Genomic DNA, 18352 nt, shown 5'->3' with positions numbered 1-18352 from the left:
ATATATATATATATATATATATATATATATATATATATATATATATAGATAGATAGATAGATATAAATTTTCTTAGTACAATTCTCACTATATAAAAAATGAGTTTTGCGGTAATTAATTAGCAATTACTGTTAAATATGTATTTTTAGCGACAATTAACACTCTTTATATATGTCCTAAAGGCTTTAGCGACATTGGATCTGATGACACTTAACTAATGCTAATTAAACACTCTTTATTGATGTGTCTATTTATTGCCGCTAAAAGTAAGAGAAAGCTTAGAGTCATTTTATAAGTGAATAAAATGATTATTTATAAGCAACAACTGGAATATATGAACCAAAGTATGTCATCCAATAAAAATGTTTTCCTCAGAAGTGTGTTATCTCTAAAATCTCATATGTGATTTTGCAAAATTTTGTATATAATCATCGTTTTTAATCGGTGATTATATTTTTTTCAATCTAGTTAAATGTCTTTATAAAGTTATGCAACCTCGTATTTATAGCTATAGGAAGTGTTCGATTCACGTAAGTTGTAAAACTATCACAAATATTATGTGACAAAATTATACTTATGTGATTAACCAAAACATATCATTTTAAATATTTAACGAATTTTGTTAATTCTCGAATTTAACTATGATTGTCACAACATTTGAACATGTGACATCATTCTTTTAGTTTTAAACTTGACTAGGATGCCAAGTCATCTTGACAGGTGGCATAAGTTCGGCCCTCAAAATAAAATGAATCTTGAATTGAGTTTAATAAAATAAACTTGTTTAATTGTATAGTTTAAATAAATTATTTAATTCATATAATTGTAAATTTAATCTAAATTTTATATAAATTTGACAGAATGAAATTATTTGCCTATATTATTATTATATTATAATTATTTTTTTGAAAAAAGAAGAAGACAATTGTCTTAATTTTGTGAACGTATAAAAGTCTTAATTTGAATATATTGCTTTTGATAAATAAAAGAATATGTGAGTATACAATCTTGACGAGCACTCGTATATATAAATGAATTGTTTTGAATTAATGTCTTGACCAATTTTACTGTACTTATTTATTATATTGATGCATTAAACATTTTTTTTCCAAGAAATAAACCAGAATTGGTGAGTTTAATTTTTTTTTTTCATGGCAAGGAATAAATTTACTAAAACTAGAGATTATTATGATTTATCTCTAATATATACATTGTATCTAGGCAATCATATTCAAAAGAGAGAACTACATAATTAGGTTAGGATAATGCACCATCCACATTTTTAAAAAATCTTTTCATACGTCCGAAATTTAAATTTAAGGTTCAATTATAGACATTTTTTAAAGTTTTTAAAAGTAGAGAATATTTAATTTTTTTAAAAAAAGTACTTATTTTAGAAAATATTAGTTTGTTTGGTCAAATTTTTAAGGAAAAGAACAAGTATTTTTGAGTAGTCCAAGAAAGTTTTTTTTTTCTAAAAAAAATAAAAAATAAAACTCAAAAGCACAAATTACTGCAAATTATTATAAATTGTCTTTAAAATTAATTAGCTAAACATGAATTGTTATTATTTTGAAGTATCTTTTTAGAATATGTTTATGATAAAAAAGTACTTTTTGAAATAAATATTTTTGGAAGCTTAATCAAATAAGCAAATTATATTATTTCCACTATTCCTAAGTTGTCATAAGGCGAAAGAGAAAAAGGTATGTTCATAAAATATCGATTGGTGAGTTGAATATATATCTTATACTGTATATTATAGTAATTGTTTACCCTAAGACCTTATTTCATATGAACAGTAATTTAAAATTATAATTTGAAATATTAAAGTTAAAATTATAACTTTATATTGCATGTTCAAACGCTTATTAGGATTTATAACAGTGAAAAAATTTATTGCTCAAATAAAACACCAACAATACAATATTAACAAAGTAGTCATGGGTTGTGACTAGAATTCGTTGTAGTGAATAAATCCTTTTTATGTATACTAAGTTTAGTTTACAACATAACATGTAAGTATTACTCTAAAGTTTTATAAAGTAAGAAATTTTAAAGAAGTAGCTTAAAAAAAATAAGTTCTTATATTATTTATTTTCTGTTATTTAACGTGAAATTCGTCTAAAATGTCATATGTACCTTCACTTTAGAAGCTTGTTAACCTAGAAGTCAGTCAATCTTGATTAACCTACCTCATCAATCCATTTTATGCTAGGGACATTATGTACGCCTTCCTTTATGGATTTAGCGCCGTCACTAAGAGCCCGTTTGGATTGACTTAAAAAGTAGCTTTTAAGTAAAAATAAAAAGTCAAACTTAAATGACTTTTAAGTAAAAAAAAAAAGTACGGGATGCCTACTCTTGGTTTCTAAGTTATTTTTAAACTTGTCAAACATTTCCTAACATATTTTAAGTCATTTTTGACTTATTTTAAGTTGTTTCTATTGTTAAATAATGACAAAAGTCCCACATCGGGGATTAATGAGATGGGTGGACTCCTTATAAAGTTTGAGCAATCTTCTTCTCTTTGAGTTAGCTTTTGGGCCGTAAGTTAGACTTAAAACCTAATTTCACATCTATATTTATCAAACACCCGAAAGTCAAAAACTGACTTAAAAATAGATGCGCAAGGCGGCTCAGCACAATTATATTTTACTTATTTTATTTTATATGTTTTAATTTGATTCGACATGAAATTTTAGGTATACCAAAAAATTAATATAATTGTGTGAAATTAAAAATGTATATAACATACAAAAAAAATATATTTTATGAATGACGTAATATTTATTTAGAAAATTTTAAATTTTGTGAGCAGATTTTATATATATATATAATGCTCCTAATAATATTAGTGAATTTGGGGCCTTAGAAATCTTGGGGCTTAAAGCAAGTGCTTTAGGCTTCAGCCGGCCCAACCTATCAGCGTAATGAGGGAATACAACAATATATAATTGTCATAATTAAAATCGTATAATATTATTCACTTTTTTCTTTATTTTAATGTAAAATTTGTCTAAAATATTATGTGCATCTTATTTTTAAAAAAATTGCAAGTCAAAAAGCTTGTCAATTTTGTTTGCACTACAAATAATAGATTATACCTAAGACGCAAAAAAAAAAAAAATGAACTCCAGATTATATGTATGAAAATATATAAAATTAGATCAACATACCTTATTTACAGCATTTGAACATTAAATATTTAAGTCAAACTAAATTTTCCTTATGCACAAACGATATGAAATATAGTTATATCATCTTTTAAAAAATTGCATATAAACATATATAACGAAATATCAAAGGCAGAACCTATATTAATTCAAGCAGATCAAATTAAGCAAAGAGTGTTGAATTTTTAAAATATTAATATAAAAACTAAACTAGAATAATATTATAATAACTTTTATATATAATATCTAGTATTAATATTTTGACGAGTGACCACTGACGACTAGAAAAAAAATCATATATATTACATGTGCTTTCTCTTATCATATATAAAATTACTTCATCATAATTTTTATTAGGATAAAAAAATAATAACTCTTTTGGGAATATGGGGAAACATGTAAATTAGAAAAAGAATCATATATATTGCATGTGCTTTCTCTTATCATATATAATATAAAATTACTTCATTATAATTTTTATTAGGATAAAAAACAAAATAACTCTTTTGGAAATATGGGAAATTGTCATTTACACATGTAAACTGACGTATTATTTTCTAAGCCTTTTTATTTATTTATTATCGTATATATACTCAAACAATGTAAAGGTCCTATTATCTCCTTTCCTTTTTTTGAACTTTTTTTTTTTCATATTATTTATATGAATATTCACATTTTTCTTCTAATTACACATGAACAATATAAAGGTCTTTGCATTATCATGTCATTTAGAAATTACAAATAGATGTATATAACAAAAAATTAAAATTTATATTACACTACATCAAATCAAATTCTACAAAAATCTATGAAATTTTGCACAATTAGTAACTTCATCAATATGGATACTGACATTTTGGTGAATGACAAATAGGAGAGTCAAATACAATTTTTCTTATCGTACAAAATATTTCATCATGATAAATAGTCCAACAATATTATTGTGATTTTTTAAATATATATTTTGCTAATTTTTAAAGAATTTACCTATTTTTCTTGGAAAATCATTTATTCTACTAATCTAATCAAGAACATACCAAATTAACCTATTTTCCTTGTAAAACAAATAATTCTATTAATCTAATCATGAACATATCAAATTATATTTTAAATGTTTATTTAATTTAAATTTGTTAAGAAGCTCAGGAAGAAATGCTAAAAATGATTGTAGACAATAAAATCTGCGTTAAGAAAATAATAATTAAGAATGGAAAATTATCGCAACAATCGTTTTATTATTTTAAAGTGTGAGCATTACAATCTCTATGATTTTCAAGGGTTTCGAGCTTGATCGTCTTGACCTTGATCTTGAATTTTATTTTGATCTTGACTTTTAGTTGATTTCAAGGGCTTCGAGCTTGTATCTGGTGGTCTTGATCTTGAATTCTAGTTGAGTTCATGTGCTTCGAGTTTGATCATGAATCTGGTGGTCTTGATCTAAATCGATCTTAACTTCTAGTTGAATTCTTGATCTAAATCGATCTTAACTTCTAGTTGAATTCAAAGGCTTCAAGCTTGATCATGAATCCGATGGTCTTGATCTTTTGATCGTTCTTGAACTTAACTTTATCTTGATCGTTCTTGAACTTTATCTTGAATGCTTGAATTCTTAAACTTGAATACTTGAATTCTTAAACTTGTGGAGAAATTTGTGGCTTTTGATCCACGAACTTTCTCTGGCTTCTTGTTGCAAAGTCTTAAACTTGTAGAAAAATCTGTGGTTTTTGATCCACAAGCTTTCTCTAGCTTCTTGTTGCGAAGTCTTAAACTTATAGAGAAATCTGTGATTTTTGATCCACGAGCTTTCTCTAGCTTCTTGTTTAGAAGTCTTAAACTTGTAGAGAAATCTGTGGCTTCTGATCCACGAGCTTTCTCTAGCTTCTTGTTTAGAAGTCTTAAACTTGTAGAGAAATTTGTGGCTTTTGATCCACGAGCTTTCTCTAGCTTCTTGTTTAGAAATCTTAAACTTGTAGAGAAATTTGTGGCTTTTGATCCACAAGCTTTCTCTAGCTTCTTGTGTAGAAGTCTTGGTTCTTTTTCTGAATTATGAGGACCCCTATTTATAGTTTTAAAATAGAGGAGTTGTGTTTAGAAAAGGACTCTTTTCGGCCAATCAGATTTGAATGACGTGACATATGAATTTTATGGAGTGGACTTTAATTAAATTCATATTTATTGAATTTAAGTAAATAACCCAATTATATCAATGCATAAAATTTATTTGAACTAATATATTCATGAATTTAATATAATATGAATCACTTTATAAATTTATATTTAATAAATTTTAAGTTGAGTACAATGATGTTTTCCTAATAAAATAAATATTTCAAATGACATTTGTTTATACTAGTGTGACAACTTCTTTTATTGGATTTTGATTTATCAGACAAGATGTGAATTACGTGCTGGACATGTTGAAATTTTCATTATATACAGTTTGTATTTATAAAAACATATCAACATATGTACATAACTTGTTTATATCAATTAAAAAAAGATTAATCTTCTATGTTAAAGTTAGAATCCCCTTTTAAGCACATTTACAATAAAAATTGATTAACTTGAATTGTTACATCATTTAGTTATTAAATATTTAATTAGTCTTTCAAGAAAATAACACAATGACAGCATGTGATATACTTGCATATTACTTATGCCATTTAAAATAAAATTACATGTATATAAATATCTATAACAAAATAAGAAAAACACTATATTATTTGGTGGGTTCCTTAAAAAATGATTGTTTTTACATGACATTTTTATCAATACGGACTTGATCTTTTGTTTAGAGCAAATTAAATCATACAAAATATATGACATTTCAATTTTAGTTGGGTATAAAATTAAAATAAATTAATTCATAGTAACTTTATTAATATGATATTGATATTTGGTGAGCGATAAATAGAAGAGTCGGATATAATTTCTTTTTTGCATTACCAAACTATTTTATCATAATAATTTTTCCAAATTAGTCCAATGATATTATCCTAATATCCTGTAGATTTTGTCAATTCTTAAATTTTTGTTTATTTTGTATGACAAATCTTTTGTTCTATTGATTTAATTAAGAACATATCAAAGAATAAAAAATAAATCTAAATACATTTAATTTGTCTTACTTAAGTGATTTCGCAAAAAAAAAAAAAACACACACAATATAATGACAAAGCAAATATATTGTATGATAATTTTAAGGCATAACACATAAATATCACCTTTAACTTTACTTCAGTGGACAATTATGTCCTCTAGTTTTGAACACTTAAACTTGTATAAAATTGAACAAGTAAACACATGTGTCCTGCGTGTAGGATGTCATGCAAGATCCTAGGGTGCATGCCATGTAGGATGAATGTGTCGATTTGTTCAATTTTATTCAAGTTTAAGTGATTACTTGTGCACATTCAAAAATAAAAGACCACAGTTCAAGGAACACAATATATACAAAGTTCAGTTGGTATAATTTTCAGTTTTGACCCCAAAAAATAACTATGTATTGCACTAACATTAGAATTAGGCATACTACATGAACATGACCCATAACCCGATGTCAACTGGTAAGTATGACCTTTAACTTTGAGTGTTCACAAGTTGACACTTAAATTTGTATAAAGTTGAACAAATAGACAACACGTCCTGCGTGACATCCTATATGACAACTTGTATACTACGTGATGTCTAATGTATGTTATGTCACATATGTATCGTGTGTCTACTTGTTCAATTTAATAAAAATTTAAGTGTCTACTTGTGGATACCAAAAGTTGGAAGATATTAATATGAAATGAGACCAAGTTAAAGAGCACATTAATGTATTATGTGTGAGATATATTTGATCTACTCGATCTAGTGAAACACCAAATGATTGTCATGCCTCTCCATATTTAGGGTTTGAAAAATAATAATTACGCAAGTTGTATTCAATTCACTTAATCTAGTGAAGCACCGAATGCTTGTCATGTCTCCCCATATTTAGGGTGCGAAAAAAAGGCATTATGCGAGTTATGTTTGATTTGCACAATCTAGTGAAAGACCAGGAAATTGTCGTGCATCCCTATATTTAAGGCGTAACGAAGTATAATTGTGTGAGTTATGTTTGATTCAGTAGATCTAGTGATTTAGGGCGTGACAAAGTATAATCATGCGAATTTTCTTTTTTAGTCGCTCGCTCTAGTGAATCACTTGATGCTTGTTGTGTTTCCCCCTATTTAGAGTGTGATAATAAATAATTATGTGAGTTATATTTGATTTGCTCGACCTAGTGAAACACATAATGCTTATCGTATCTCTCTATATTTAGGATGTGACAAAAAAATAATCAGGCGAGTTATATTTGATTCGCTTGACCTAGTGAAGCACTGGACGTTTATCTTGCCTGTCCATATTTAGGACGTTACAAAAAGATAATTATGTGAGTTATGTTTGATTCGCTTGATCTAATGACACACCAAATACTTATTGTGCCTCCCTATATTTAGGACGTGATGAAGTATAATAACGTGAGTTATGTTTGATTTAGTCGATCAAGTGAAGCATCGGGTGCTCAGGGGCAGAGCCACCTTGGTACAAGGGGGTTTCCCCTTCGATGGAAAATTATACTATATATACATGGTTAAAATAATATTTTATGTATATATAGTAGATGTCGAACCTCCTTTGGCTACTTTGTGTGTTTATTTCTACGAATTTTGAACCCCCTTATTGAAAATACTGGCTCCACTACTGCGAGTGCTTGTCGCACCTCACCATATTTAGAGTCTGACAAAGTATAATCACACAACTTTCATTTATACGCTTGATCTGGTGAAGCAATTGATGCTTGTCTTCTCTCCCCATATTTAAGGCGCGATAAAAAAAATATTACGCGAGTTATATTTGATTCACTCGATCTAGTGAAGCACCAAATGTTTGCCTACATATTTAACACATGATAAAAAATAATTATACAAGTTATATTTAATTCACTCGACCTAGTGAAGTACCGAATAGATGCTGTGCCTCTTCATATTTAGGGCACGACACTATTATACATGAACAATATGAAATAAATCTACATATTCATATCATCTATAATAAAATAACGTATAAATATCGATAACACAATAAAAGAGACCATTTATTTTGCTAAAGAGCAAATCAAATTGCAAAATAAAATAAAATATTGTCTTTTCTACTATCATTAATGTATAAAATTAAAATAAACTAATATTATAAAAACTCTGTCAACATGACATTAATATTTTGATAAGTGACAAATATGATAACTCGTATGAACCTATTCACACCTAACCTATTTTCTCTCTTGGAAACTTTCTTTAATTAATCTAGTTAATAACATACTAAAAAACAAAAAAAAGTAAATCTCTCTTCATTTTTCTTTTTTTCTTTAATAGTCTGAAAAATTGAAAATTTAAACACGAATCTCATTTACATAACCAACTATTAAATGTATTTAGACAGAAAATCACCCAAAACATTAAAAGAAATAACATATTTACTCCCCATTCTCCAATATTGACCATTTACACTATGTAAATAAATAAAAATTAAAGGGTATTTATGTACACCAAATCATTATTATACTTCTTATGAAAAAGACAAAGTAGGTTTAATTTAATCAAATTAAAAAGATAAAGTGAACGCCGTCAGATTAAGTATCTGCCGGAAAAAATTAAATTAACGGTGATCGGCGTTTTCTCCGGCGGGCCACATGGGCCTTTGTATTTTTCCTATAAATAGGGCTCTCCCCACTCCATTCTTTTCACTTTCATTTGTGTTCTCTTCTTTCTCTCTCTAGAAAAAAAACTCTTTTTTTTTATTTCTCTACAGATATACAAAGCACACAAAAACTATATAGTAAAACTAAGAGAAATTTATCATTTTAATATAAATAAAATCAAATTTTATTTATATTAATAAATTTTTTTTTCTCTTTGACTCTTTCTAGATTTCGTGGTGCTGTTTAGAGGTACTTTTCCCTTCTCTTTCTCTCTCTCCACACAATTTGATTAATAAATAATAATATATAATTAATAGTAAAGGAGTAAATAAAAAATAGATCGATTAAATTTTGTTGAAAAATAGATCGAAAAAGTGACTATTTAGTGGATTAAATTGGGTTTGATCTGAAGTGAAGTGAATAGTATATGTGGAATTGAGAATTTCTGTGGTAAATTGACTAATGGTTTGTGTAAATTTTTAATTTTTTTTATTGGTTGTTAGATTATTGGAAACCCTAATTGGAATTGGTAAAGATTGAATCTGTTTGATGAATTTTTTGATTGGTAGGGTTCAATCTGGTATTTAATCTGGAAAGGTGTTAGGGGTGATTTAGTTGGGTGATAGTTGTTGTTAGGTGTATTATTTATGTACTGAGTGTATTTTTGTCACATTGGTTGGATTTGTTTTTGATGCATCATTAATTTTGTGGAGTTGGGTACTGTTTGTTGCATTACTTACAGTATATTTTATTGTGGGGAATTGAAAAGATTGGACTGTTTATGTGTTGTTTTGATGAGTTTGTAATGGTGGATTGATAGATGTGAAAGATTGAGGCTAGGGTTTGTAAGGGGAATATGGGTAGATCTTTTGGAGGGCTATGAGAGAATGTTGACATACAGAATTTTTATGCATTTGGATAAAGTTCATATACTAATTGTAAAAAATCATGTGTGTGATATAGAAACGAATTACAGGGGAAGGGTGTGGCCTAGTGGCTAGTGAAGTGGGTTGGAGAACATTGAGGTCTCAGGTTCGAATCCCAACTCAGGTGTCTCATTTGTCTTATACCTGTTGCTGGTGGGAGGTGGTTACTCTTGGAATTAGTCGAAGTGTGAAAAAAAGAGAGGAGAAATATAGGTATTAATTTTGAAAAGAACTGATAATATTCGGAATTTCTGCAATCTCTGTATCCCATTTAACTATCCTCTTAGTTCTGTAGTTTTTCCTCGTACTTGGTTGTTGAGGCTCATTTGTAATTGCAGGGTTTTGCATAGGATTTGAACTTGCAGATATTTTTAGGGCTTGAGCTTGGTGATGATTTTTCAGTATCTTTTTGCCTTCTCTTTATTGTTTAATTGATTATGACACAGTTAATCTATGTGTGCTACTGTAACAATCATGATTCAAGTAACTCCCCAATCATAGCATGCCTAATTTGTTTTTTGGTATTCCTTTTTTTTTTCTGCTGAAAGATGAATTGCTGATTGAAATATTAATTTGATCATGCAGGCTATAACTAACGTTCCTGTTTTAAGATTCTGCAACTGTAGCTGTGACTTTTGAGTGCTGCCTGCTACTAAAGAAATTCACTCGCTTCATGATTTTAGTATTCCAAATAGACGATGATGATGTAAGCCTTATGATGTAAAGTGAATTGCAAACTTATGTGTTTGATGGATGTGACTTTTGTCCTTTAATCAAGATTGTTGCATTCCCAAATTGCAGTCTTTCTTGCTTTTAATGTTCTTTGAGCAATAAAGAGGTTACAATAGTTGTCAATAGCTGCGAGAATTAAATATTTGCAAGAGGTGGTGGTATAAGCTTTCTTTGTTCAGTGTATATGCAATTATATTTGAGATGGGTTCTAAAGGAAGGGCGTTGTTTGATCTTAATGAACCCCCTGCTGAGGATGAGCAGGTTAATGATGGTGTCCTCTGTTTACAGCCTCAGAGAGCAGTTCCCTCTTCTAGTACCAACACTTCTGAGTTTTTGGCATCTGCTGTTGATCCTCCGAGGATAGTAAACAATCATGCATTTTCCCATGCCTCCTCCGTTTCAGGTTTTCAGCCCTTTGTTCGGTCAAAAGGTGCAGAGGCATCTAGAGCTCCTGAAGAACATGGGAGTGCTGGGCCCTCAACTTCGGGTGGTGCTTCATTATTAAAATTAAGTCAGGAACATACAATGAAGTCTTTGCTCCAGCCAGATCTTAACTCTCTTGATATGCAAGTGGCTGAAAAGGAAGAAGGTGAATGGTCTGATGCAGAGGGTTCAACATATGCAGATAAAAATTGTGGCTTCAATGATAAGTCGAATACTGATGTTGATAAAGCTTCGCAGGAGAAATCAGCAGTTGAGCCGGTGAGCAACAGTGATAAAGTTGGTTCTGTTGATAATGCTTCTCAGGATAACGAGAAAAGGAATGGTGAAAATTACAATATTTCTTCTTTAGAATTAGATCGTGATACAAGTGACAGGAAAAGTAATAGTAGCAGAAATTCTGAAACCAGTAGTAAAGCTGATATCACCATGGATGGTCAGGAGGATTCTGGGCAGGTGCCAAAGCATAGAGAGATTAGAGGTGTTGAGGCAAGTCATGCATTGAAGTGTGCTAACAATTTTGGTAAGCGTCCTAAGGTTGACCAGCAGAAGGAAGCGATGCTGGGAAAGAAGCGCAGTAGGCAGACAATGTTTCTTGATTTGGAAGATGTGAAACAGGCAGGTTCTCAAAAAAGTATTGCTAGGCGACAAAATTTCCCAGCACCTGTTACAACTCGCATTGTGAAAGAGTCTCGTAATGTTCCTCCACCTTCTGAAAAGAATGGGGAAAAGCACAGTCAGGTACTTGTCAAAGATGTGAAACAAATTGATTCAACTAATGAAGGAAACTTCCCTATGGAATCTAATGATTCTAGATCTGAATCCAGTGCTGATGTGAACCTAGCACCTCTAGGTCGGCCAAGACGGTTGAATAGTGCTACTGACCTCACGTCTGAGGCTCAAACACCACCTTTGCCCAGACAGAGTTCTTGGAAACATCCCACAGATCAGAGGCAAAATAGAAATTCACAGTTATCTGGTAGGAAGCCTGCTCTGACCAGTCAAAATTCTATGGAACCAAAATTGGGAGCCAAAAAACCTCCATCTAAGAAGCAACCTATAGTAAGTAGCCTGTGTCAAGATACATCTGTAGAACGCCTTATTCGTGAGGTGACAAATGAGAAGTTTTGGCAACATCCAGGTACTTCTGAGTTCCACTTGATTATTATTCTCATCTTTCATCGTTGTGATTATTACCATTACTTTTTGTTGAATCAATGTTTGCTTCGTTAGTCTTCTGTGTTGATTTTTTTTCCTTCTCTGTGCTTTTTAAGCTATGCCACCTAACATATAAACTGTTTCCTGTTGATTCTTGTTTGGGGTATGTCCAGCTTTCTAATGCTCCAACATAGGTTCAATAGAGAGCATTGCTCTTACTGTGCCTAGTAAGGTATATTATGGGAGATAAGCATTTATCTTATCAAAATTTGCGTTTCCCTAGAAAATTGTTAGAATGAGTGGTGCACAAGCAAATCCCTTCACTTTTTCTTGTGCTCTTCAATAATGATTGTGTCATGAGATAGTACGGTCAATATCTTTGCTCTAGGTTTTATTGGAAGAAGCAAGTATGTGTTTTTCCCACTGGACACTGGACCAAAGTGGTCATTCAAGATCTATTAACCCTTAGTATTTTTCATTTTTCAAGTATTCTGGATCATAAAACTTCTTTTTGTTTCCATTGGAAAGCTATAAACAGGTATCGTTTTACCAGCTGAACATTGTCGCGTCTCTCTTTCTTGAATGATCAGCCAGTTCCCTTATGATGGCTCAAGTGTATTCAATAACATGTTTTCTATACTACTACTTTCTTCTAGGTTGTTTTACTGGCCATATTTAGCTTCCTTCCTATGGATTGCTTGGTGAGGCAGGATTTACTGTTTTAGTTTATTAAGTGGTGGTGTTTATATTACTCAGGCCCATGCATAGCAAAGGGGATCCTCCAGCTTCTTCTGGTGGGCATCTCAATCATCAGGATAGCTTGTGGGATGGAAGAATCTTTGTGTCATCTCAAAGTTGGCTATATGATTATTTGTGTATTTTTCATGATTTTTATGACTAACCTATTCATACGTATCAGGATGAAGTTCTGAGTACATCTTTGTGTTAGCTAACTTTAGTGTTTAATGATTCTTCGGTTTGCTCCTCTGAAGCACCTGTTTAGGCATGTTGAGTAGCGAGTCGCATCGTATTGCTCCTTGAGCCTCATAAGGATTTTTTTTTAATTTCTTATTTGCCTTTGTTATGTCAAAAGTGGTGTGGTGCATGAAGTTCCATCATATGGTGTATTATTAAGGGGTGAACTTCTCTTCATGTCAGATGAAGCGGAGCTTCAGTGTGTACCTGGTCAGTTTGAATCTGTGGAAGAGTATGTTAAAGTGTTTGAACCCTTGCTCTTTGAGGAATGCCGGGCACAGCTGTACAGTACTTGGGAGGAGATGGCTGACACAGGAACCCATGTGAGGGTCCATATTAAAAATATTGAACGACGAGAAAGAGGTATAATGTGGCAACTTTACTTGTATATTTATTTTGTTCTTTAACTTGGATATGAGGAACTACTTTGTTTATACCAAATACATATTTGGGAAGCTATTCAATTCCTTCATCATTCAGTGGGGATGAAGGAGGTCGAACAGTTAATGTTGTCACTTTGAGCTGTTCTTGAGGGGTTCATTTTTTCATTTTATCTCTAGGGTTTCCTAGTTTTTCAAGTATCAAGCATGACAAAATTTTACTGTATCGAGGATAACAGAAGTGTTTAGGAGCTCCACTTAATATAGCTTACTCTTAGAATGGCTTCACTCTGAGAGTAAACACGCGCGCACACACACACATTAAAGAGAAAGTTTAAGAGCCGAGAAGTTTTGATCGGCCTGGCTGAATTTCTTCCTCCCTTTCTAATCAGCACTGTGTTCCTTCTGCACAGGATGGTATGATGTAATCCTTTTTCCAGATTGTGAGTGGAAGTGGTTATTCAAAGAGGGAGATGTAGCAGTTCTCTCCACTCCACGTCCTGGATCAGGTTGGTACTATATAACATTCTGTTGGAGTGTATTTCAAATTTCCTATGTTTCTTCTTAGTATTTTCGTATCAATTAAGCAGTCCGATCACGGAGAAGTGGCACCTCAACATTCGGGGATGGTGATGAGCCTGAAATTAGTGGTCGTGTGGCTGGTACTGTGAGGCGACACATACCTATTGATACTCGAGACCCTGCCGGAGCCATCCTGCATTTCTATGTTGGAGATCCGTATGACACCAACAGGTCGGTGATTAGACTTTTTAGTTCCTTCCGCCTTCCGTTACTAGTGAGCTAAACGTCTTTGTATTTTGTTCTTTCAGCAATATTGGTAGTGATCACATACTGCGGAAACTGCAACCAAGAGGCATCTGGTTTCTGACTGTTCTGGGTTCTCTAGCTACCACCCAACGTGAATATGTAGCTTTACATGCATTTCGGCGTCTTAATCTACAGGTTATATCTTAAAGCCAGCTCTTTCCTGGAAATTCCTTTTCTGCCTGTTTACCAGTTTGAATAAAGAATAATGATCTTATGTGTAGATGCAAAATGCAATTCTTCAGCCAAGTCCGGAGCACTTCCCTAAGTATGAAGAGCAGACACCTGCAATGCCTGACTGTTTTACGCCAAACTTTACTGACCACTTGCACAGGACCTTTAATGAACCACAGTTAGCAGCAATTCAATGGGCTGCAACGCATACAGCAGCTGGAACTAATGGTATGACAAAGAGGCAAGATCCATGGCCTTTTACTCTAGTTCAAGGGCCACCTGGTACAGGTAAAACACACACAGTGTGGGGAATGCTGAATGTCATCCATCTTGTTCAGTATCAGCACTATTACACAGCATTGCTCAAGAAACTTGCTCCTGAAAGCTATAAGCAGAATAACGAGAATAACTCTGATAACGTTGTTACTGGATCCATTGATGAAGTCCTGCTAAGCATGGATCAGAATCTCTTCAGAACCCTCCCAAAGCTATGTCCAAAACCTAGAATGCTTGTCTGTGCTCCTTCAAATGCTGCTACTGACGAGCTTCTTGCACGTGTTCTTGATCGTGGATTCATTGATGGTGAGATGAAAGTTTATCGACCTGATGTTGCACGAGTTGGGGTGGATTCCCAAACGCGTGCCGCCCAAGCAGTTTCTGTGGAGAGGAGAACTGAACAGCTTTTGATGAAGAGTCGTGATGAAGTTTATGGGTGGATGCACCAGTTGAGAGCTCGTGAAGCTCAGTTGTCACAGCAGATAGCTGGCCTTCAAAGAGAACTAACAGTTGCTGCAGCTGCTGGTCGTGCACAGGGATCTGTTGGAGTTGACCCTGATGTTCTTATGGCTAGGGACCAAAATCGAGATACTCTATTGCAGAACCTTGCGGCAGTGGTTGAGAATAGAGATAAAATACTGGTGGAGATGTCCCGCCTTCTGATTTTGGAGAGTAGGTTCCGTGGTGGTAACAATTTCAACATGGAGGAAGCTCGTGCTAGTCTGGAGGCTAGTTTTGCCAATGAAGCTGAAATTGTCTTTACTACTGTCTCAAGTAGTGGGAGAAAATTATTCTCTCGTCTTACCCATGGTTTTGACATGGTAGTCATTGATGAAGCAGCCCAGGCCAGTGAAGTAGGAGTCCTTCCTCCTCTTTCTCTTGGTGCAGCACGATGTGTTCTTGTTGGGGATCCGCAGCAGCTTCCTGCTACAGTTATCAGCAAAGCAGCTGGAACTTTGATGTACAGTAGAAGCCTCTTTGAGAGGTTTCAGCAAGCAGGCTGCCCAACTATGTTGTTATCAGTGCAGTACAGGATGCACCCACAAATTAGGGATTTTCCTTCTAGGTACTTTTATCAAGGTCGCCTTAGTGATAGTGAAAGTGTTGTCAATCTGCCTGATGAAGTTTACTACAAAGACTCTTTACTAAAGCCTTACATCTTTTATGACATTACACATGGTCGGGAATCACATAGAGGTGGATCCGTTTCATATCAGAATACACATGAAGCACAGTTCTGTCTTCGTTTGTATGAGCATCTTCAAAAAACATGTAAATCTCTTGGTGTTGGGAAGGTCACTGTAGGTATAATCACTCCATACAAGCTGCAACTTAAATGCCTCCAAAGGGAGTTCGGCGATGTTTTAAATTCTGAAGAAGGAAAGGACATTTACATAAATACTGTTGATGCTTTCCAGGGTCAAGAGCGTGATGTTATTATAATGTCATGTGTGCGTGCCTCAGGTCATGGAGTTGGGTTTGTTGCAGATATTCGGCGAATGAACGTTGCTCTTACTCGTGCAAGACGAGCTCTTTGGGTATGTTACTTCGGTCTCTGCTTATGTGCATAATGCTATACTCACAATCTATACGTTCAAACGGCAACATATGAGTCAATGTTAACTTCAATCTTTATTGTTCTCTTAACAGGTAATGGGTAATGCCAATTCTCTGGTGCAATCAGAAGATTGGGCTGCATTGATTGCTGATGCCAAAACCAGAAAATGTTACATGGACATGGATACTTTGCCTAAGGACTTCTTGCTACCCAAGGCTGCTTCTCATGCTCCTCCACCGACCAATATGTCTAATAATCGAGGTTTAAGATCTGGGTTACGACATAGAATATATGATCCACACGTGGAGCCCAGGTCAGGAACACCTTCAGAAGATGATGAAAAACCAAATGCATTACATGTAAGGAATGGAAGTTATAGGCCTCCTAAGCCCTCACTGGACAATTCGTTGAATGATTTTGATCAACCTGCTGATAGATCTAGAGATGCCTGGCAAAATGGTATACAGAGGAGGCAAAATACAGCTGGAATTGGGAGAAGAGACCTGTAGTTGGTGTCCATGAAATATGTGCCACATATCACAGGGGCCAATCATTTTTGTTCCTGATGTTGTATTTGCTCCTGATTAGGAGATTGGTTGATGGCACATGGTTTGGCATGAAGTATGTGCAACATGGTTTGGCATGAAGTACTCCTTGGTGATGCAAGACTGGAAGGCTCTATGGAAATAAGGAAGCTGTTTTTTTTGGTGAAGACTTTGCTCCTGGCTCGGACAGAGGTTGATAACACAGCTAGTCTAGCAGCTGATTTCGTGTTCTGAATATTGTTTGACAAAAGAATTGTTGTCAATGAAGAGAATGGCGGGTATGTCAGAAAGGAAGAGATCCTGGTTGATTATGGTGGTACTGTTGGAAGTTTTAACCAGTTAAATGGGACTTTGAGCATGGGAGCTCAGTCGTGCCTGAAGTTCTTTTGCTGACAGATTATAATGGTAAATGTTTGAAATAAATGATGTTAGTATATGCTTGCTTCGGTTGGTATGAGAAGGAAAAAGCTTATCTCAGCAAATGATCTTTTGAATATACAGCCATTCGGCTGGAAAATGGCAACCCTTTATGATTGCTTCTATGTTGATGATATATACCACCAAGACTGACCTTTGAGACTTTGCAGCATAGTGTAAGTAGTAAGTCTGGCCTTGACAAGACAACTAGTCCATGAAAGAAGCCGAGGACAGAGAGAGAACTGAACTTGGCCATGTGGAGAAACTGTTTCAGAAAGTTACCGAACTCATTGAAGGCTCTGAAGATGGAACTCTGGTCAGATGGCAAGTCTGTGATTTGCAGAACCATTACGAGCTGCTGATGAACAAGTCACAGGAACACATATAGACTGACTCAGTAGAGTCCCAAATGTTGATATGGAGGGACATGGAAGATAGCAACTAGTTCTGTACATATTCATGTGGAGAACATAATTCTTTTCATCAGGTGGGGTAGTCTCATACGTAGGAATATTGCAGTACTTTTTGTTATCCTTCTCAAATGAAATCTTGTTCTTCAGATCTTGTCCTCTGTTAAGTGTGTCCCTTTTCCATGTTCAATTCATTTATTGTATGTTCGATCACATTCATCAATGAAAAAATGAAAGAAGGATGGTGCGTTTTTAGTTCAATCCTCTCAACTACATAGTTCACTTGTGCAAAATTCATCAACAAATTACTCCTGTGTTCATATAACATTTCTAAACTCAGACATTAAAGTGCACTTGTATCTATTTCTGCTCTAGTTCCTTTATCAATATAACCTTTGAGGACTGAACTTGTTAACATTAAACATGATATGGTAAAACTGGATATAAGACATAAAAAATGAAATTTTCAATAACCCAAGTATTTGTACTAAAACCAATATCCAATCTAAAATTCATAAATTTTTTTTAAAAAAATTAAAATTCCAGTATCCATAATCCAAAAATTCATATGAAATATCTAAAAATATTCGATTTTAATTGGATTTTGTGATTTGCCAAGCCCACCGCCCCA

The 18352-nt window shown here is 33.2% G+C and overlaps 1 protein-coding gene across 5 annotated transcripts; it reads left to right on the top strand.

The window, feature by feature from the left end:
• Positions 1-8964: 8964 nt before the first annotated feature.
• On the top strand, positions 8965-17982 carry LOC107017628 (probable helicase senataxin). 5 transcript variants are annotated; one of them, XM_027916535.1, is made up of 9 exons: positions 9395-10313; positions 10416-10536; positions 10632-12144; positions 13320-13499; positions 13930-14025; positions 14104-14269; positions 14347-14479; positions 14566-16329; positions 16442-17982. In XM_027916535.1, the coding sequence occupies exons 3-9, from the start codon at positions 10764-10766 to the stop codon at positions 16856-16858; spliced, it is 4137 nt and encodes a 1378-aa protein (XP_027772336.1). In that variant the 5' UTR covers positions 9395-10313; positions 10416-10536; positions 10632-10763; the 3' UTR covers positions 16859-17982. The 5 variants fall into 5 exon arrangements, with proteins under 5 accessions (XP_015073300.1, XP_015073298.1, XP_015073302.1 ...); XM_015217814.2 differs by lacking the exon at positions 9395-10313 and adding an exon at positions 8965-9153 and having other exon boundaries at positions 10416-12144; XM_015217812.2 differs by adding an exon at positions 8965-9153 and having other exon boundaries at positions 10169-12144.
• Positions 17983-18352: the final 370 nt, after the last annotated feature.

The sequence above is a fragment of the Solanum pennellii genome, chromosome 4, assembly GCF_001406875.1.
Source record: "Solanum pennellii chromosome 4, SPENNV200".
NCBI lineage: Eukaryota > Viridiplantae > Streptophyta > Magnoliopsida > Solanales > Solanaceae > Solanum > Solanum pennellii.
This window is presented reverse-complemented; position numbering and strand designations above follow the sequence as displayed.

What these genes read in the sequence shown, in the direction of transcription:
- LOC107017628 (XM_015217814.2), top strand. Translation starts at nt 10,764, where the DNA reads ATGGGTTCTAAAGGAAGGGCGTTGTTTGATCTTAATGAACCCCCTGCT. An exon ending in GATCCGTATGACACCAACAG is followed by an intron (nt 14,270 to 14,346) that starts GTCGGTGATTAG and finishes TTGTTCTTTCAG; the next exon opens with CAATATTGGTAGTGATCACA. An exon ending in GTGCAAGACGAGCTCTTTGG is followed by an intron (nt 16,330 to 16,441) that starts GTATGTTACTTC and finishes TTCTCTTAACAG; the next exon opens with GTAATGGGTAATGCCAATTC.